The sequence below is a fragment of the Hemiscyllium ocellatum genome, chromosome 31, assembly GCF_020745735.1.
Source record: "Hemiscyllium ocellatum isolate sHemOce1 chromosome 31, sHemOce1.pat.X.cur, whole genome shotgun sequence".
NCBI lineage: Eukaryota > Metazoa > Chordata > Chondrichthyes > Orectolobiformes > Hemiscylliidae > Hemiscyllium > Hemiscyllium ocellatum.
Window position 1 is genome coordinate 4801111 of NC_083431.1, and position 22032 is coordinate 4823142.

At 48.2% G+C, this 22032-nt stretch overlaps 1 protein-coding gene across 9 annotated transcripts in view; it reads right to left on the reverse strand.

Annotated features, from left to right (window-relative positions):
- The window catches only part of LOC132830288 (transient receptor potential cation channel subfamily V member 3-like), a 66965-nt gene that overhangs the window by 14770 nt on the left and 30163 nt on the right, over positions 1-22032 (reverse strand). For 7 of the 9 annotated variants that reach the window (XM_060847840.1, XM_060847843.1, XM_060847847.1 and 4 more), the window contains 7 exons: positions 19741-19893; positions 17059-17202; positions 13314-13594; positions 11674-11850; positions 4623-4781; positions 3351-3434; positions 1187-1260 (listed from right to left, as the gene is read on the reverse strand). In XM_060847840.1, coding sequence (XP_060703823.1) covers positions 1187-1260; positions 3351-3434; positions 4623-4781; positions 11674-11850; positions 13314-13594; positions 17059-17202; positions 19741-19893 — 1072 coding nt within the window. The remainder of the gene's footprint in view (positions 1-1186; positions 1261-3350; positions 3435-4622; positions 4782-11673; positions 11851-13313; positions 13595-17058; positions 17203-19740; positions 19894-22032) is intronic. The other 2 variants (XM_060847848.1, XM_060847846.1) reach the window with 1 other exon arrangement.

Below are 22032 nucleotides of genomic sequence, written 5' to 3' on the forward strand. Positions count from 1 at the left end.
CTGCCTGACCTGCTGTGCTTTTCCAGCAACACACTCTCAACTCTGACCTCCAGCATCTGCAGTCCTCACTCTCTCCTACTTTTGAAATAGGTTTGTTGCTTTCATGCAGAAAATGGGACGACTGATCTGCAGGCAGTAAGCAATGATGTGGTCCATGAAGACTCTAACCCAAATATAAAAGATGATGCTTGGAGTTTTGGGCAGCTAGTTTGTTCATGTACCCCTTCAAACCCCCTCACTGTCCAGTTTAGGAAATGGATCACTGTTCCGTCTGTGTGACTGGGACACGGGAATGCCTTCCCACTGGCATTGTGGATCTACCTACTCCGTGTGGACTGCAGCTGTTCAATAAAGCAGCACTGAGCCATCATCCCAAGGGCAACCAGGATTTCAGGCGGGCAGTGATGTGTCCATCCTTTCAAGGATTTATTTGAGAAAAGGGATGAGCTTCGATAATGCAACATTCCTGATTGCCAGCCGAGATTATATCCAAGTCTTTGAATGGAGCTTAATTTTTTTTACACAGTTTGGTTAACAAGACACTCTTGTCCTAATCCATTTGATGATTAACGGTAAAGTTCCCATAGTTCTGAACAGTACAACTGCTCCCATGTGTGTGTGTGAGAGAGAGAGAGAGGTGGTTCAGCTGGGGATCACCCTGCCACAGGTGAGGGGAGAGGTTGATGAAGTTCACCATCCAATGTTGGTATCACTCTGTATCACCAGCTGATCAACTGGGCCAATTCTGCCAACTGACCCCCTCCCCAACCCCTCCCTGACGCCAGCTAACTGACCCCCTCTCCGACCCCCTCCCTGGCTCCAGGTACCTGACCCCCTCCCCACCCCCCTCCTCGATGCCAGGTAACTGACCCCCACTCCAACCGCCTCCCCGACTCTAGCTAACTGACCCCCTCCCCAACCCCCACCCCGACTCCAGCTAACTGACCCCCACCTTGACCCCCTCCCCGACCCCAGGTAACTGACCCCCTCCCCAACCCCCAGCCCGACTCCAGCTAACTGACCCCCACCCCCTCCTCGACTCCAGCTAACTGACCCCCCGACCCCAGCTAACTGACCCCCCAAACCCCCTCCCCAACTCCAGCTAACTGAACCCCTCATCCACCCCCTCCTCAATTCTGCTGATAACCCTCCAACCCCAATTCAAATATTAAAGGGATACACTTACAACAGGATGTGGAACCATGCGTCTGTCATTATTGATTGAAGGTCAGAAAGTCTCAAGTGAATTATTGATGCTACCTATAAAGGTTTAAAAATTTTTTAATATTAAATCATACCAATTCAATGCAACTAGAATCAGTTTTAAAAGAGCTCATTAACAAATCCAGCTCATTTCAAAACTGATCAGGCAAAGGAGGGATGGATCAATGCAATCCGAGGATGTGGGCGATGAGATTGTTGTGATCCTTGCCCAGGAGCTGAGCACATCCTGCCCTTTGCTCTGCTATTTCACAGCAGAGTTGAGTAAATCATGTTGGTGCAGGTCTGACATCGGTTGGCCTACATTCTGGAAGGATCTATTGGGTTTCTGTAGCACTCAAACAACTCCCTGGCCTCCATTTCTGAGACCATGCTAGCTATTTAACCTCTATTCAATTAAATAATGGAATCCAATTATTTTCAAGGTGCCGTTGTCTCTGGGTCATTGTCAGAGTCTCTGGGTTAGTAATCTAGTGATGTGTCTCTGGGTCTTTGTCAGAGTCTCTGGGTTATTAATCTAGTGATGTGTCTCTGGGTTATCATCAGAGTCTCTGGGTTATTAATCTAGTGATGTGTCTCTGGGTCTTTGTCAGAGTCTCTGGGTTATTAATCTAGTGAAGTGTCTCTGGGTTATCATCAGAGTCTCTGGGTTATTAATCTAGTGATGTGTCTCTGGGTCTTTGTCAGAGTCTCTGGGTTATTAATCTAGTGATGTGTCTCTGGGTTATCATCAGAGTCTCTGGGTTATTAATTTCGTGATGTGAACTCAATGCCTCTCTGATTACATTCACAAGCCATTTCGAAATGACCAAAACCAGCTTCAGCCAAATTCAAGTTAGTGTGATATAACAAAGCCTTACCTAACCCCACATTGTACAAATAACCAGATCAAATTTATAATGCTCCGTAACTACAGTGTAACACAACACAAACTAGGGGTCATTACAAGGTCAACCAGTTCTCTGCTGTTGGGTACAATTCAGTTTAGTTAAGGTCAGCAGGGACTCCAGGACACAGTGCCAGTCTGTCAAATCAGTTCAGGAGTTCTCTTTGATGATTCTGTCTTGTACCCTTGCTCTTGCCCTCTGGTACATGCTCTGGTGCTTTCACTCACTCACTCTCATTCACTCTCACTCACTCACTCTCTCTTTCATTCAATCTCTCTCTCACTTTCACTCACTCACTTTCACTCACTCATTCTCTCACTCATTGAATCGCTCACTCGTTGAATCTCTCATTCATTCCTGCACTCACTCATTCACTCGCTCATTCACTCTTTTTCTCTCACTCACTCACTTACTCAATCTCTCTCACACTCTTGTCCTCGCTCTCTCTCACTCAAATCTCCATGTGGATGAGGGGGTTTCTATCTGAGACGATGACCCCAGAGGAAATGTTCTCACAACAGCCAGCCTGTCGAGATCCCTCAGAATCTTGTAATTTATTTCTCATTATTCCGAACCACCTTCCCTTTTTATTTTGGAGAAGGATGTCTCTTTTACTGAGGACATGGGCCTTACTTGGAAAATCGATCTTGGGGACATTGGTCACACCTGCTCCAGTAATGAGGAAAATTATAGACAGCAAGTGTTTAGAAGAATAGGGATAATCTTATTGAAATATACAAAATTCTGATGGGCTTCATGGGTACGATGTTGCAAGGACACAACTGTGGGAGAAACTAGGGGTACATTGAAAAATCAGGGGTCTTTCATTTAAGATGGAGCTGAGCAGATGCTTGAATTGTTAACATTAGAAATTCTGTTTCCCAGAGAGTATTGGAGGTTGGAGTCGATGAAATATCTGAGCTGGGTCGATATTTGATGTGTGAGGGCGATGAGTATTATTGGGGGTGGGCTGGAAGATAGAGTTGAACCCACATTTAGATCAGTCATTACTTAGTGAAAGAGGAGTCTAGATGGGCTGAATGGCCACCTCCTCTCATTCATATGATTTTATGTTAAATATGTTTCAGATGTAGTTGCGCTAAAGGCACATTCACTAAACGTCCTTTCTGTTATTCTCTTACCCTGTTATGATGCAGGTTATCAGGTCATGTGCCTTTTGAAATCTATACTGACCCTTTAGACAAAGAAACTCAATGTAGGATAAAATAATTGTGTACTTACTTCTATGAAAAGTAAGGCAACAGCCCATATTAAAATAAAAATCTGTCCATGTAGTTGTCCTGGTGTCGTGGACATGATGTCCGTCTGAAACAAAAAACACAAATTCGTTGGCTGCAAACAAACGCCCGGGGTTTATTTTGGAGAGTTTTCATTGTGACCTGTTGGTATTTGTGTGGGAAGGTGGGTCACCTCAATCCTAATCCTGACCTTGTCTCCTCCGGTCACATGGGCAGGATCCCAATGAATCCAAATTGGGAAGGAAGGAGGAAGGAACAAGGAGCAAAATCCCCAAACTGCTGCAGGGCCGTACAGCTGGCCAGATGGTTAAAGGTGGGAAGTTTGGGGTCCCGTACTCTGAAAGTCCCACTCCAGGAACAGGCTCAGAAGTCTGAGGCTGCCGTGATGGCGCGGTGCAGAGGGAGTGCTGCACTGGGGCAAGTCTTGTCCTTTGATTGAGTTGTGAAGCCATCTCCCACAGCCATTACCTCGTGATCCTTGGTGATCCAGCCAATATCTGACAAATTTCTGCAGTTTATCGTCTTCTAATTGTTATTGATTTTCCGCGGTTTTGTGAGAACTAGCTGTGTTAAAATGATTGCTGCTTTTCCTACATTAGGGCAGTGTTTATCAAATACCCCTCTGGCTGATCAGCACTACTGAGCGTTCTGAGGTGAGGTATGAAGTTGTTTATGACCCAAGTGTTTTTCTTTGTGAGAGATTGTGGGATGGGGCTGTTAGTTGTTTCTCACATCCACAGCAGCTGGCAGAGGGCTATCTGCGGTTTCACAGCGTGAGAGATGCAGATCATCACACACCTAACCAAATTCAACAAGTGCATTGTGGTATTACACTTGGGATGTTGTGAGGTTGGGTAGAATTGAATCTCTACAGTGTGGAAGCAGGCCATTCAGCCCACTGACCCTCCCAAGAGCATCCCACGCAGATCCAGCCCATCCCTATAATCCTGCAATCCCTGTGACCAATCCACCCTCACCTGCACATCCCCAGACACTATGGACAACTTAGCCTGACCAATCCACCCTAATCTGCACATCTCTGGAGTGTGGGAGGAAACCAGAGCACCCAGAGGGAACCCAGGCAGACGCGGGGAGAATGTGCAAAGGTTGTGAAAGTTTCTTTATGAATTAAAAATGCGGAGATGCTGGTGTTGGACATAGTCAAAAATCACATGACACAGGTTTATTTAAAATCACAAGTTTTCGGAGCCATGCCCCTTTGGAAATGGCAAGTCTTTTTAAAGGAACTACTGACCTTGTTTGCATGAGACCAGTTGAAGTAAATGGCAGTGAAAGTGATGACGTAAGACACATACAGCAGGAAGTTGATAGCGAACATATAGACTGCAAATTTCTCCCATTTCTGCTGCAGAAGAGTGTTCAGAGGTTCCACAGAGAGCAATAGGTGTCTGTTCTAAATGAAGTGAAGAGAGGGAAAACAAATAAGATTTCACAGCCCAGGAATGAAAGGAATCTGCTGGGTTAAACCATAAACCAAGGAGTGATCTGAGAGTGGAGTGCTGAGGGCAACAAGACAGCTTTGACCTCGGGTGGGCAGGCTTTATCTGTGAACCTTCCATGTGAAAGGGGTGATGTGGAGGTGCTGGTGTTGGACTGGGATGGACAAAGGCAAACATCCTCTCAAGTGCACACGCACACACTCACCCCTCTCCATCTCACACACACACATCCACACACTCACCTCTCTCTATCTCTCTCAATCACACATACACGCATTCCCTCATTCTGTCTCTCTCTCACACGCACACACACACACTCACCTCTCTCCCTCTCTCTGTCTCTCTCACACTCACGCACACACTCACCTCTCTCCCCCTCTCTCTCTCTCTCTCTCTCTCACACACACACACACACTCTCACCTCTCTCCCTCTCTCTCTCACACACACACACACACACACTCACCTCTCTCCCCCTCTCTCTCTCTCTCTCACACACACACACACACACACTCACCTCTCTCCCTCTCTCCCCCTCTCTCTCTCTCTCACACACACACACACACACACACTCACCTCTCTCCCTCTCTGTCTCACACACACATGCACACACTCACCTCTCTCCCTCTCTGTCTCTCTCTCACACACACTCACACACTCACCTCTCTCCCTCTCTCTGTCTCTCACACACACGCACACTCACACACTCACCTCTCTCCCTCTCTGTCTCACACACGCACATACATGCACACACTCACCTCTTTCCCTCTCTCTGTCTCTCACACACACGCACACACTTGCCTCTCTCCCTCTCTCTGTCTCTCACACACACACGCACACACTCGCCTCTCTCCCTCTCTCTGTGTCTCACACACATACATGCACACACTCACCTCTCTCCCTCTCTCTGTCTCTCACACACTCACACTCACCTCTCTCCCTCTCTCTGTCTCTCTCACACACATATACACATGCACACACTCACCTCTCTCCCTCTCTCTGTCTTTCTCTCTCACACACACATGCACACACGCACACACTCACCTCTCTCCCTCTCTCTGTCTCTCACACACACACACACTCACCTCTCTCCCTCTCTCTGTCTCTCACACACACACACACTCACCTCTCTCCCTTTCTCTATCTCTCACACACACACACACTCACCTCGTTCCCTTCTCTGTCACATACACACACACACACCTCTCTCCCTCTCTCTGTCTCTCTCTCTCTCACACACACACACACACACACACACACACACACACACTCACCTCTCTCCCTCTCTCTGTCTCTCTCTCACACACGCACTAACACACTCACCTCATTCCCCTCTCTGCCACATACACACCTATCTCCCCCTCTGTCTCTCACACACTCACCTCTCTCCCTTTTTCTCTCTCTCTCTCTCTCACACACACACACACGCACACGCACACACTCACCTCTCTCTCTCTGTCTCTCACACTCACACACACGCACACACTCACCTCTCTCCCTCTCTCTCTCTTGCACACGCGTGCACACACACACTCACCTCTCTCCCTCTCTCTCGCACACGTGTGCACACACACACTCACCTCTCTCCCTCTCTCTGTCTCTCTCTCACACACACTCACTTCTCTCCCTCTCCCTGTCTCTCTCTCTCACACGCACCCACCCTCTCTCCATCATACGTGTGCGTGCACTCTCTCTCTCTCCCCCTCTCCCCTCCCTCACACAGACATATATAAGTCTATGGGGTGAATTTATATTTGCAGATATATTGTATTTTATTCAAAAAGTATACGATCTCGGGACAGTCTGTTGATGTGACATTTAATAAATACTGACTTTGGAAATAAAACCAGTCTGACTCCAGGCTGAGATACAAGCAGACTTGAGATGTGGCCTCACACTTAAAACACACTGTCTGAACTGAGGTATCACCTTGATTCTGATAAAACCTGAAGTTATCTCGGGGCCGTGACTTGAAACAAATTCTGGGATTTGCCTATTTGCCTACATCGAAACCTACATCCCCCTTCTCATGGATTAGAGACTTCACAGTAATCTATGGTTGCTGATTCCTGATCCACAGCTGATTTCTGATGAGGGATTTTGCCCGAAACGTTGATTTCCCTGCTCCGTGGATGCTGCCTGACCTGCTGTGCTTTTCCAGCAACACTCTGATCTTGACAGCAATCTGGGTTTGTTCAAAACATTTGTATCAGTTGTATAATCCTTTGATCTTTTACAACAAATTCTGTGTCCAATGTATTCTCTCTCACTAGCTTCCTGAGGAAGGAGCAGGGCTCAGAAAGCTTGCAGTTTCCAATAAACCTGTTGGACTATAACCTAGTGTTGTAAGACCATAAGACCATAAGACATAGGAGTGGAAGTAAGGCCATTCGGCCCATCGAGTCCACTCGGCCATTCAATCATGGCTGATGGGCTTTCAACTCCACTTACCCGCAATTCTCCCCATAGCCCTTAATTCCTCGAGACAACAAGAATCTATCAATCTCGGCCTTGAAGACATTTAGCGTCCCGGCCTCCATGGCAATGAATTCTACAGGTCCACCCTCTCTGGCTGAAGAAATGTCTCCGCATTTCTGTTCTGAATTGACCCCCTCTAATTCTAAGGCTGTGTCCACGGGTCCTAGTCTCCTCGCCTAATGGAAACAATTTCCTAGCGTCCACCCTTTCCAAGCCATGCATTATCTTGTACGTTTCTATTAAGTCTCCCCTTAATCTTCTAAACTCCAATGAATACAATCCCAGGATCCTCAGCCGTTCCTCATATGTTAGACCTACCATTCCAGGGATCATCCGTGTGAATCTCTGCTGGACACGTTCCAGTGGCAGTACGTCCTTCTTGAGGTGTGGGGACCAAAACTGGACACAGTACTCCAAATGGGGCCTAACCAGAGCTTTATAAAGTAGCACATCTCAGTAGCACATCTCTGCTTTTATATTCCAACCCTCTTGAGATAAGAGACAACATTGCATTCGCTTTCTTAATCACGGACTCAACCTGTATGTTTACCTTTAGAGAATCCTCGACTAGCACTCCCAGATCCCTTTGGGTGATTTTTAACTGTGTACACCCCAGTCCGACACCAGCATCTCCACATCATGACTACTAATGAACTGTTCCAATACAGTAACATCCCCCAACCACAGACCTTGGCAGAAAGGTACATTCAAACAGGCACAAGGCAACAGCATCCAAACAGATTTCAGAACAAGCTCAGAGGATTTCTTGACTGAACTTTGCAACTCTTACATCTTGTGACAGCTACAGCGAAAACCAAATGAGAGAAAACCTGAAATGGGAGAACTGGCTGATACCCTTCCATTGTTAACCTGTTACTCCCTTGACTCTGTGGCATCTCTACCTTTATGACCCCTCTTCAAAAAACCAAGGACAAAATAAAGTGACTTTAGAAAGAAAGGTGATGACCATTGAATCTCATAATTTTGTACCATTTGCCAAAGTAAAGCCATTCTGCTTGATCAGTGTTAGAGACAAAAAAACTGCAGATGCTGGAATCCAAAGTCACAGAGACATAGAGATGTACAGCATGGAAACAGACCCTTCGGTCCAACCCGTTCACACCGACCAGATACCCCAACCCAATCTAGTCCCACCTACCAGCACCCGGCCCATATCCCTCCAAACTCTTCCTATTCATTTACCCATCAAATGCCTCTTAAATGTTGCAATTGTACCAGCCTCCACCACATCCTCTGGCAGCTCATTCCATACACATACCACCCTCTGTGTGAAAACGTTGCCCCTTAGGTCTTTTTTATATCTTTACCCTCTCACCCTAAACCTATGCCCTCTAGTTCTGGACTCCCCGACCCCAAGGAAAAGACTTTGTCTATTTACCCTATCCATGCCCCTCATGATTTTATAAACCTCTATAAGGTCACCCCTCAGCCTCCGACGCTCCAGGGAAAACAGCCCCAGTCTGCTCAGCCTCTCCCTGTAGCTCAAACCCTCCAACCCTGGCAACATCCTTGTAAATCTTTTCTGAACCCTTTCAAGTTTCACAACATCTTTCCGATAGGAAGCAGACCAGAACTGCATGCAATATTCCAACAGTGGCCAAACCAATGTCCTGTACAGCCAGAACATGACCTCCCAACTCCTGTACTCAATACTCTGATCAATAAAGGAAAGCATACCAAACGCCTTCTTCACTATTCTATCTATCTGCGACTCCACTTTCAAGGAGCTATGAACCTGCACTCCAAGGTCTCTTTGTTCAGCAACACTCCCTAGGACCTTACCATTAAGTGTATAAGTCCTGCTAAGATTTGCTTTCCCAAAATGCAGCACCTCGCATTTATCTGAATTAAACTCCATCTGCCACTTCTTAGCCCATTGGCCCATCTGATCAAGATCCTGTTGTAATCTGAGGTAACCCTCTTCGCTGTCCACTACACCTCCAATTTTGGTGTCATCTGCAAACTTACTAACTGTACCTCTTATACTCGCATTCAAATCATTTATATAAATGACAAAAAGTAGAGGACCCAGCACCGATCCTTGTGGAACTCCACTGGTCACAGGCCTCCAGTCTGAAAAACAACCCTCCACCACCACCCTCTGTCTTCTACCTTTGAGCCAGTTCTGTAGCCAAATGGCTAGTTCTCCCTGTATTCCATGAGATCTAATCTTGCTAATCAGTCTCCAATGGGGAACTTTGTTGAACACCTTACTGAAGTCCAAATAGATCACATCTATCGCTCTGCCCTCATCAATCTTCCGCAAAAAATCGATAAAGAGGAGGCTGGAAAAGCACAAGCTAGCCTCCTGTTTATCTGCTTGGTTAGTGTGTTGGTATTTAGACTTCACGCTCGCCTCTCCCATTTCATCATTCACTTCAGCATCTGAGCAATTTCTTTTACACTCATTATCACGCAAGTTTAACTTCTTTTTGAAAGAATCAAAACTATTTTAGCTGAAGTAATGTCTGTGACAGTGAGTTTCATGTTGCTCTGCTTAATGAGGACACTTTCCATTTTTCCCCTAGGATCTTGTATAGTTTTGGATTAGGAACAGGAGAAGGCCATTCTGCCCTTTCAGCCCATTCTGCCATTCAGTGAGGTCATGAATGATCTGTGGCCAAACTCCAAATACCTGCCTTTAGTCCCAAACCCTTAATACCTTTTGCTGAACAAAACAAGTTTCTCTCTCTGTCTCTCCAGTCCTACCCTGTTCAACCCATTTATAATTTTAAGCGAATGAACAAATGATTTAGAAGCAGAGCTGACTAAAATTAATGGAGAAATTAGGATACGGGATGGGCTAGTAGAGTTTTAGGGAGATATTTCAGAGTACTCAATGTGCAGTCGACACCATCTATGGCTGACTCAGGAAGTCTAATTGTGTCAAACAGAAGAAAGCCAAGTTTCTAATTCTGCAAATTGGGGAATAGGTTGGAAGGTCAGACAAGGTCTATAACGGAGAACAAAGGAAAGAGTTACTGAAGGAGACAGGAATGGGTACAGGGAAAGCTAGCAAGAAATATAAAGGTGGACAGTCAGTTTCTTCAGATCTTTTAAACACAGTAAAGTGTATGTTGATCTTCCACAGAATCTGAGAATTAATGGTGAATGGAGCAATGAATTGAAGGGAGATTTTCTCAAGGTGAGGAATGTGAAACAGTCATCAGGAAAACCGTGAGAGAAAGTCATTGGACCTTCAATCTGACCCTTGTGGGCTTCATTCTAAAGGAATGGCTGCTGAGATAATAGAAGTGAGATTGAGTAGGTCAGGCCTGTTTTCATTAGAAAATAGGAGATTGAGGGGGGACCTGATTGAGGTTTACAAAATCATGAAGGGTATAGACAGGGTGGATAGAGACAAGCTTTTTCCCAGGGTGAAGGATTCAATAACGAGAGGTCATGCTTTCAAGGTGAGAGGTGGAAAGTTTAAGGGGGATACATGCTGCAAGTACTTCACACAGAGGGTGGTGGGCGTTTGGAACGAGTTGCCAGCAGAGGTGGTAGAGGCAGGCATGGTAGATTCATTTAAGATACATCTGGACTCTGCATGAGTAGGTGGGGAGCAGACGGATATAGATGCTTAGGAATTGGGTGACAGGTTTAAACTGTAGATTTGGATCAGCTCAGGCTTGGAAGGCCGAAGGGCCTGTTCCTGGGCTGTAAATTTTCTTTGTTCTTTGTTGTTCTGTGAATTAGTTTTAATTTTCCAACACTCCCAGGATTTTAGAAAAGGTGCTGTCAGATTGTCACTCGCAAACTGGATTCCTCCATCCAACTGCAGGAGATTGTTGAAGCAGAAAACTGCAGGCCGGTCAATCCAGCATCTACCATGGGGCAAATACTGGAATCTATTCAAGAGTTCATTAGCAGGAGTGTAAAATCTTCACATAACCCCACAGAGTTCAAATGGATTTGTGAAAGAGAAATAGTGTTTGACTAATTCATTAGCATTTTTTAAGGAGATAACAACTAATATGAATAATGGGGAGGCAGGTAATCTAATTTCTGGAAGGTATATGACAATATGCCACATTGAATGTTCCAACATAAAATGAGAGCCCATGGTGTCGAGGGTAATGTATTATCATGGATAGACAGTGGGTGAGTTAAGAGAATGTAGAAGGTGCATCATTTCTATTTGAAAGGTTGTGTGACCAGTGATCGGTGTCACTTAAATCAGTTCTTGGAGAAAGGGAAAGGTTTCAGTGAGGGGAGAGACACACTGTCTTTCAAATAACTGTTTCAATTCAATTCAGCACCGTCTCTTGTTTTTCTGCTAAATGAAGCTTCGTTGATGCAGCGATGACGAGCTGGAAGCTGGACGTGTCAAACTGGAAATTACTTGCCTGGATCTTTGTGTTAAAGACGACAACTTTCAGAACGGAATTCTTCTCAAATGTGTCCACTCCAGTGATGTCATAGAGTGAAGACGAAATGGGACCATACGCCCAGTCAGTAATTTTCCGAGAGAGATCCATGTGTTCCTTGTCTTTCATTTCCCTTCCGAGGATACTCCTGAATATCTGAAAGGTAGAAAATGTCAACTCCATCCACGTGTTTACAGGGTTTGAAATGCGAGACTCTGAATTCTCTCCCTCCCTCCTCCCCTTCCCCCCTCCTCTCTCTCCCCTCCTCTCTCCCTTTCCCCCGTCTCCCTCACATGCTGCTTCACCGCCTCTCATTCTCCACCACCCTCTCCCCTCCTCTCCACTCTCCTCTCCCTCCCCCTTCCCCTCCCTCTCTCTGGAAGAGAGTGGTCCTCTGGGAGTATGGCAACTTGACCTTTACAAATGTACACAAATACTTGGGCATGAAACTCCCCTCCCCCCAGATTTCTAGATGGGATGACAGCACAGGATTAATATTTAAGAAAGCACATTCTGAAGGGAATTCCCCATTTTCCTATGGAACAGGACGTGGGATTTCGGTTGAGATTAGCTATTGTGGACTGAGAGAACAGCCCCTATGGTCTGGTAAGACAATGGCGACACAACACCAACAGATAATGGGCTTTCAGCACTAAATCTCTGACTCAGAGTAATCTCTGCGCATTTTGTGTTCCTATAAACTTATGCAGTTCACAGTTTGGTCAATAGAGGGTGATGTTGCACCATGAAAGAGTGTAACTAGTCCCTATTCCCTACAGTGTGGAAACAGGCCCTTTGGCCCAACAAGTCCACACTGACCCTCCAAAGAGTACCCCGCCAATCCATTCCCCATTACTCCACATTTATCCCTGACTAACGCAGCTAATCTACACATCTCTGGACCCAATGGGCAAATGATCGTTTGACAGCAGCTGTACACAACTCTGGTAAGGCTGTACCTTGGAGTATTGTGTACAGTTCTGGTCACTGCATTATAGGAAGGATGTGGAAGCCTTGGAAAGGGTTCAGAGGAGATTTACTAGGATGTTGCCTGGTATGAAGAGAAAGGCTGAAGAACTTGAGGCTGTTTTCTTTTGGGAGAAGAAGGTTGAGAGGTGACTTAATTGAGACATATAAAATAATCAGAGGGTTAGATAGGGTGGACAGGGAGAGCCTTTGTCCTCGAGGGGATATGGCTTTAAATTGAGGAGTGATAGATATAAGACAGATGTCAGAGGTAGTTTCTTTACTCAGAGAGTAGTTGGAGTGTAGAATGCTTTGCTTCTAACAGTAGGAGACTCATCAACTTCAAGGGCATTTAAATGGTCATTGGATAAACATATGGATGAAAATGGAATAGTGTAGGGTAGGTAGGCTTCAGATTGGTTCCATAGATCGGTGCAATATCGAGGGCTGAAGGGCCTGGACTGTACTGTAATGCTCTCTGTTTCTATGAGTGTATCGATGGTGACTGACTCCTAAGGAGAGTCAGTATGATTGTGTACCCATTGACCCTGCCTGGCAGTGACAGACCCTCTGCCAGCGATGGTCACTGAGAAAATAGCCACTCTCTAACACAGACCCAGTGCCCATTCTATAGAGAAATGAAAAGGTCTTGCCTCAAACTTGCCCAGTTTGGCTGCGAGCTGTAATGGGGTCAGTCCTTTTACATTCTTTATATCCTCCAGGTTGCTCTGTTTGTTTTCAATCAAGATCTTGTTGTACATTTCTGTCACGACCTTTGTGTTGTCCGCTGTGTCGTCTGCGATAGTGACCAGTGCGTGGAGGACGGTGTTCCCCCTCGAGTCCTGCTCTCCAATCTTTATTCCCGGGTGGTTCAGGAGAAGTGTAACGATCTCGGGTTGGTTGGTGCAGGCAGCTAGGGCCAGCGGTAGTTCACCTGTGGGATATAAAACTGTGAGCAACAGCCCAGCCCTGCATTTCTCAACTCCAGACTCAACCATCCCAGGAGTTCTCCTCTGGGGGGGTCACATTGGTTAGGCCACTGTTGGAATATTGTGTGCAATTCTGGTCTCCTTCCTCTCGGAAAGATGTTGTGAAACTTGAAAGGGTTCAGAAAAGATTTACAAGGATGTTGCCAGGTTTGGAGGGTCTGAGCTACAGGGAGAGGCTGAACAGGCTGGGGCTGTTTTCCCTGGAGCGTCGGAGGCTGAGGGGTGACCTTATAGAGGGTTATAAAACCATGAGGGGCATGGATAGGGTGAATAAACAAGGTCATTTCCCTGGGGTGGGCGAGTCCAGAACTAGAGGGCATAGGTTTAGGGTGAGAGGGGAAAGACATAAAAAAGACCTAAGGGGCAACTTTTTCACGCAGAGGGTGGTATGTGTATGGAATGAGCTGCCAGAGGAAGTGGTGGAGGCTGGTACAATTGCAACATTTAAGAGGCATTTGATGGGTATCTGAATAGGAAGGGTTTGGAGGGATATGGGCCTGGGTGCTGGCAGGTGGGACAAGATTGAGTTGAGATATCTGGTTGGCATGGACGGGTTGGACTGAAGGGTCTGTTTCCGTGCTGTACATCCCGATGACACTAATCCCTCACCTATCGTTGGCTAATCGATGGGCCTTTATCTGAGCGAGACCCCCTACCTCATTCAGTCTGTGCTCACTGACAATACAGAGCCTCCCAGGTTGAACACGTCTCTCGTTACAAACACCACTTGCAGCCTGTATCTCACTGAGGGAAGAATGTTCCAGATTTCCACCAGCCTTTCCTGGGACTCCGCCTGGCCCCAGCTTGAATTCTAATTTTCTGAATCCCCCAGGAAGGCAGAAAAAAGACTAAAAAATCCTTTCTAAAACGATACTTTAAATACTCTATCAGGTCAGCCCTCAACCTCCTAAACCTGGCAGGTTACAAGCTCCATTTGGGAGTTGTTCCCTGTTTAACCTTTTCAGCGGAATCTATTTGGTATTTTTGGAACGCTGAGAAAACCTCTTTGAAAAAAAAATCACATTGTCCTCTTTATATTCCAGCCCCACTGAGATTAATGTCACCTTCGATTTCACTTGTTATACAGGTGCGAGGGCTTACGGGAGCAGGAGAATCAACGTTTTGGGAATTGGCCCTTCATCAGGAATTCCTGACCTGCTGTGCTTTTCCAGCACCACACTCTCAACTCTGATCTCCAGCATCTGCAGTCCTCACTCTCTCTAAGGTCTTCCAGTTTGTATTAACCCAGATTCCAATCTCCTCTCCAGCTCCATGCCCCTGAATAATCAGTAAATAATGAATGTGTTTGTCTGGAGGCTACGTTGGTTGACTGCTGGCCATTTTGGATTCCACTGGACATTGTTTTTCCAAATCCCTCACCAGCTTAAAAATGCAGTAATTCCCCGATTTCCCTTCCCTGCCCTGAACACTCGTTCTGTTCTTAGAGTCATGGAGATGTACAGCATGGAAACAGACCCCTCAGACCAACTTGTCCTGACCAGACATCACAAACTAACCTAGTCCCACCTGCCAGCACCCAGCCCTTATCCCTCCAAACCCTTCCTAATCATTTTACCCATCCAGATGCCTCTTAAATGTTGCAATTGTACCAGCCTCCACCACATCCTCTGGCAGCTCATTCCATACACATACCAACTTCTGCATGAAAATGTTGTCCCTTAGGTCTCTTTTATATCTTTCCCCTCTCACCCTAAACCTAGTTCCGGTCTCCCCCAGCCCAGGGAAAAGACTTTGTCTATTTACCCTATCCATGCCCCTCATAATTTTATAAACCTCTATAAGGTCACCCCTCAGCCTCTGACACTCCAGGGAAAACAGCCCCAGCCTCTCCCTGTAGCTCATTATTTTGAACTGATATATAGTGTGGGTATTGCTGTCTAGGCCAGGATTCATTTGCACCGTGTGAATGTCCCTGTGTAAATGCCCCTGTGTAGGTGTCCCTGTTTGAGTGTCCCTGTGTAAATGTCCCTGTCTAAGAATCCCAGTGGAAATGTCCCTGTGCAAGTGTCCCTGTGTAAATAGCTGAAAATGTGTTGTTGGTTAAAGCACAGCAGGTCAGGCAGCATCCAAGGAACAGGAAATTCGACGTTTCGGGCATAAGCCCTTCATCAGGAATGCCGAAACGTCGAGTTTCCTATCCCTTGGATGCTGCCTGACCTGCTGTGCTTTAACCAGCAACACATTTTCAACTGTGATCTCCAGCATCTGCAGACCTCATTTTTTTCCCTGTGTAAATGCCCCTATGTAATTGGGGGGGGGGGGGGGGGGGGGGGGCGGGCAGGGTGGGAGTGAGCTATTGCCTTGAATTACTGCACTCCATGTGATATTGGTGTAAACCTCCTCCTCCCACCTGGTACCCAGTGCGATCCCAGGGGTGGTGTCAGACTGTGTGTGGAGGGGAAGTTGCTGGTAGTGCCATTCCTACCTGGGTGCTGCTCTCTCACCACGCCCTGTCTGACACCCCTCATACTGTCTCTTACTCCAACCTGTTGCTCCTTGAAGCATTGAACTCAGGGGCTCCACTTTCTCCCAATGTTTTTTATTCATTCACAGGATGAAGGTATCACTGACCTGGTTAGTATTTCTTGCCCATCCCTGATTACCCAGAGGGCGGAAAAGAGTCAACCCCATTGCTGTGGGTCTGGAGTCACATGGAGGTCAGACCAGGGAAGGATAGTGGTCACCTTCCCTCAGGGCCATGAGTGACCCAGATGGGTTTTTTCAATAATTGACACTGGATTCATGGTTTTCGTTAGACTTTTACACACAGAGTTTGTTTTAATCCTGCAGAAATTCCCTTATTGTTTCACTGAAGGATGCAGGCATGACATCAATGCCAGTGGGGTGTAGGGGCAAGTTGATTGAAGGTTAAATGAGGTAGATACACGTTCCATTGACAGTGCCACAGTGCAGCAGGCTGGGACATCGCTACAGTCACTGTGTTAACTCAGCCAGCCTTGTTTCACAGCCCCTTCCAAACACACGACCTCTGCTGTGACCTGGTCAGCAGATACATGGGAACACCACCCACTGCACATTCCCCTCCGAGCCCCTCCCCATCCTGACTTGGAAATATGTCCCATTCCTTCACTGTCACTGGGTCAGAATCCTGGAATTCCCTCCCTAAGGACATTGTGGGTCAACCCACAGCACATGGACTGCAGCGGTTCAAGAAGGCAGCTCACCCCCACCTTCTCAAGGGGCAACTAGGGGTGTGCACATTGACACCCCTCTGGGGCATAGTGGGTTAAAAATGGGTACCCCTCATTCCCGAATTGAAACGTCGACTCTCCTGCTCCCCGGATGCTGCCTGACCTGCTGTGCTTTTCCAGCCCCACTCTAATCTTGAGTAAAAATGGGTAGTATTTAATTCGGAAAGGTAACTCACCAAAATAGAAGCTGCTGCGATTTTTTCTGCTGGGTGTGAAAAATTTCCCATTGGCCTTGATGTTGACATCAGCTCCTTTCTCCAGCAGGAGTTTGACAATGTCCAGGCAGCGTCTTTCGATCGCAATGTGGAGGGCGGTCTGACCTCCAAAACAACAAGGAAACCTCTCAAACCCATCAGTCTGTTGGGTCATATATGCCCCATCCCTCTCAAATACCCCATCACACTCAAATACCCCATCACGCTCAAATACCCCATCACGCTCAAATACCCCATCGCGCTCAAATACCCCATCACGCTCAAATACCCCATCGCGCTCAAATACCCCATCGCGCTCAAATACCCCATCACTCTCAAATACCCCATCACACTCAAATACCCCATCACTCTCAAATACCCCATCCCTCTCAAATACCCCATCGTGCTCAAATACCCCATCACTCTCAAATACCCCATCACGCTCAAATACCCCATCACTCTCAAATACCCCATCGCGCTCAAATACCCCATCCCTCTCAAATACCCCATCGCGCTCAAATACCCCATCACTCTCAAATACCCCATCGCGCTCAAATACCCCATCCCTCTCAAATACCCCATCGCGCTCAAATACCCCATCACTCTCAAATACCCCATCCCTCTCAAATATCCCATCGTGCTCAAATACCCCATCACTCTCAAATACCCCATCACTCTCAAATACCCCATCTCTCTCAAATATCCCATCCCTCTCAAATACCCCATCCCTCTCAAATGCCCCATCTCTCTCAAATACCCCATCTCTCTCAAATACCCCATCCCTCTCAAATGCCCCATCTCTCTTAAATACCCTATCACTCCCAAATACCCCATCCCTCTCAAATACCCCATCTCTCTCAAATACCGCATCCCTCTCAAATACCCCATCCCTCTCAAATACCCCATCGTGCTCAAATATCCCATCACGCTCAAATACCCCATCGCTCTCAAATATCCCATCGTGCCTCAAATACCCCATCTCTCTCAAATACCTCATCGCTCTCAAATGCCTCCTCCCTCTCAAATACCCCATTCCTCTCAAATACCCCATCGTGCCTCAAATACCCCATCCCTCTCAAATACCCCATCTCTGTCAAATACCCCATCGCTCTCAAATACCCCATCGCTCTCAAATGCCTCATCCCTCTCAAATACCCCATCCCTCTCAAATACCCCATCCCTCTCAAATACCCCATCGCTCTCAAATGCCCCATCCCTCTCAAATGCCTTATCTCTCTCAAATGCCTCATCGCTCTCAAATACCCCATCCCTCTCAAATGCCTTATCTCTCTCAAATACCCCATCCCTCTCAAATGCCCCATCACTCTCAAATGCCTTATCTCTCTCAAATGCCTCATCGCTCTCAAATACCCCATCTCTCTCAAATGCCCCATCACTCTCAAATACCCCATCGTGCCTCAAATACCCCATCCCTCTCAAATACCCCATCACGCTCAAATACCCCATCGCTCTCAAATGCCCCATCCCTCTCAAATGCCTTATCGCTCTCAAATACCCCATCTCTCTCAAATGCCCCATCCCTCTCAAATGCCCCATCTCTCTCAAATGCCCCATCACGCTCAAATGCCTTATCTCTCTCAAATGCCTCATCGCTCTCAAATACCCCATCCCTCTCAAATGCTCCATCTCTCTCAAGTACCCCATCCCTCTCAAATACCCCATCACTCTCAAATACCCCATCCCTCTCAAATGTCCCATCTCTCTCAAATACCCCATCACTCTCAAATACCCCATCCCTCTCAAATACCCCATCCCTCTCAAATACCCCATCTCTCTCAAATACCCTGTCCCTCTCAAATGTCTTATCACTCTCAAATGCCCCATCCCTCTCAGATGCCCCATCCCTCTCAAATACCTCATCTCTCCCAAATACCCCATCTCTCTCAAATGCCCCATCGCTCTCAAATGCCCCATCTCTCTCAAATACCCCATCCCTCTGAAATACACTGCAAAGCCCTTCTCAAATCCTTCCTCCTCCTCCTCCATCATTTACTCAGACCCCCCACCCTTACCCCAGTCTCCCACTGTTATACCTTTGACCTCATCAAGGGGAGTTTGGCTCCACTGTCAATGTACTCAGCCTGGTCTCCCACTCCCTGCTGGGTCGGAGTTCGGGCTAAGTGCGGAGAATTTTGCTCCCTATCTCTAGGCTCAACTACACTCCCCCCTCCACCCGACCACCCCTCCCAACACACTCTGAGAGATACCTTAGGGAGACCCAATGGGGCTCTTGAATTTTATTCCAGCTTTTCCGTGGGTTTACATGGTCGGTCGACGGTGACCCTGACACGAACCTGGGCAGCTTTCTTCCCAATGGCTGTCTCTGGTTAGGGGCATTGTGGTTATGAATGATGGGGGGTCAGGGGGTCAGGACGTTATGGGCTGGGTTCAGAATTGGGTATTGAGTTTACTGATGCTGTGAGTGGGTGATATTTGGGGAGAAGCTGAGTGACTAACCAATCCAACAGCACAGCACTTTATCATCATCTAGAGTGGGGAAGTGGTATTGTAGCTTATTCAGTGCGTTTGCATTCTCAGAGCATCCAGAATGGGTGTTAAAGGAGGTAGAGCCATTCCATGATGCTGGTGAAACCTTCCAGTACCATGTTCTTGGATCCAGCAGCTCCCATTGTGTTCACCTACCTTTATAATCTTTATCACAATATGCAGCATTAATCAGTGGTTTTAAACAATTATCTCTCTCTGCGACTGCAAACAGTTTCTCAATGATTTCGTTGGTATTGCTGTTCAGATTCAGTAACGCTTTCATCAGGCAGCTCTTCCCTGTCCTCGGATCTATACAAGATTAACAGTTTCCTTTTATACTCCATGTTATCCTGCCCATTGCAATGTACACACAAGGCCAACGCAGACACACATGCACACACTCACACGCACTCACACACACGCACACACACACACACTCGAGCGCACACACATGCGCACTCACAAATGCGCACGCACACGCACACACGTGCGCACACTCACACATGCACACACACACACACACACACACACAAACTCGCGCGCACATACACACACATACATGCACACATACGTGCACGCACACTCACACATGCACACACACATGCACGCACACTCACACACACACACACACACACTCGCTCACACACACTCATACACACACACACACACACTCGCTCACACACACTCATATACACACACTCATACACACACACATGCACACGCACTCATATACACACACTCACTCATACACACACTCACACTCACACACACATGCACGCACACACACACACACACACACTCACACACACACACACATGCACACACACTCATATACACACACACTCACACTCACACTCACGCGCACACACACTCACACACAGAACAACCATCCACTGGGAGTCTCAGGGTGGTCTTGTGGAGCTGGGTTAGTGAATGTCTGGTGACCCCATACCCCACTGGACGAGTGGCCTTTGGTAATGACCACCCCAAACTCCCGCCTGCCCTTTTAAATTCCATTAATAAACACCTGGAATCAGTAAAACTGACCCAGGGTCTTGTTTAACAAGTGGCTTTTCATTGAGAGTGAGTGAGTGGCCCAGGTCAGGGTGAGCTGCTGCTCCTGACGGTCTATCATCCCGGGACAGTTACCCAGCCCCTAGCAGCAGCAGGATGGAGCAGCCCACACCCCTCACACTCACTACCCCCACACTCACCCAGCCCCACACTCCCTCCACACTCCCCCACCCCCACACTCCCCCCCCAACACTCCCCCCACACTCCCCCCCCACACTCACTCAGCCCCCACTCCTCCACACTCCCCCCCCACACTCCCCCCCCACACTCCCCCCCACACTCACTCAGCCCCCACTCCTCCACACTCCCCCCCCACACTCCCCCCCACACTCACAGCCCCCACTCCTCCACACTCCCCCCCACACTCCCCCCAACACTCCCCCCACACTCCCCCCACACTCACTCAGCCCCCACTCCTCCACACTCCCCCCCACACTCCCCCCCCACACTCCCCCCCACACTCACAGCCCCCACTCCTCCACACACCCCCCACACTACCCCCACACTCTTCCCACACTCACCCCCCCACACTCACTCAGCCCCCCACTCCTCCACACACCCCCCACACTACCCCCACACTCTTCCCACACTCACCCCCCACACTCACTCAGCCGCTCACCCACCCACACTCTCCCCACACACCCCTCCCACACTCTCCTCCAACACTCATCCCCTCACACTCTCCACACGCTCCCTCCCCACGCTCCCCTCCCACACTCCCCTCCCACACTCCCCCCCAACACTCACACCCCCCACCCCCCTCACTCACACCCCACACCCCCCCCACACTCCCCCCCACACTCCCCACCCACTCCCCCCCACACTCTCCCCACACTCTCCTCCCACACTCCCCTCCCACACTCCCCTCCCACACTCACCTCCCACACTCCCTCCCACACTCCCCTCCCACACTCCCCTGCCACACTCCCCTCCCACACTCCCCTCCCACACTCCCCTGCCACACTCCCCTCCCACACTCACATCCCACACTCCCTCCCTCACTCCCCTCCCACACTCCCCTGCCACACTCCCCTGCCACACTCCCCTCCCACACTCCCCTCCCACACTCCCTCCCACACTCCCCTCCCACACTCCCCTGCCACACTCCCCTGCCACACTCCCCTGCCACACTCCCCCCCCACACTCCCCTCCCACACTCCCTCCCACACTCCCCTCCCACACTCCCCTCCCACACTCCCCCCCCACACTCCCCTCCCACACTCCCTCCCACACTCCCCTCCCACACTCCCCTCCCACACTCCCCTGCCACACTCCCCTCCCACACTCACATCCCACACTCCCTCCCACACTCTCCTCACACTCTCCCCACACTCCCCTCCCACATTCCCCTCCCACACTCCCCTCCCACACTCA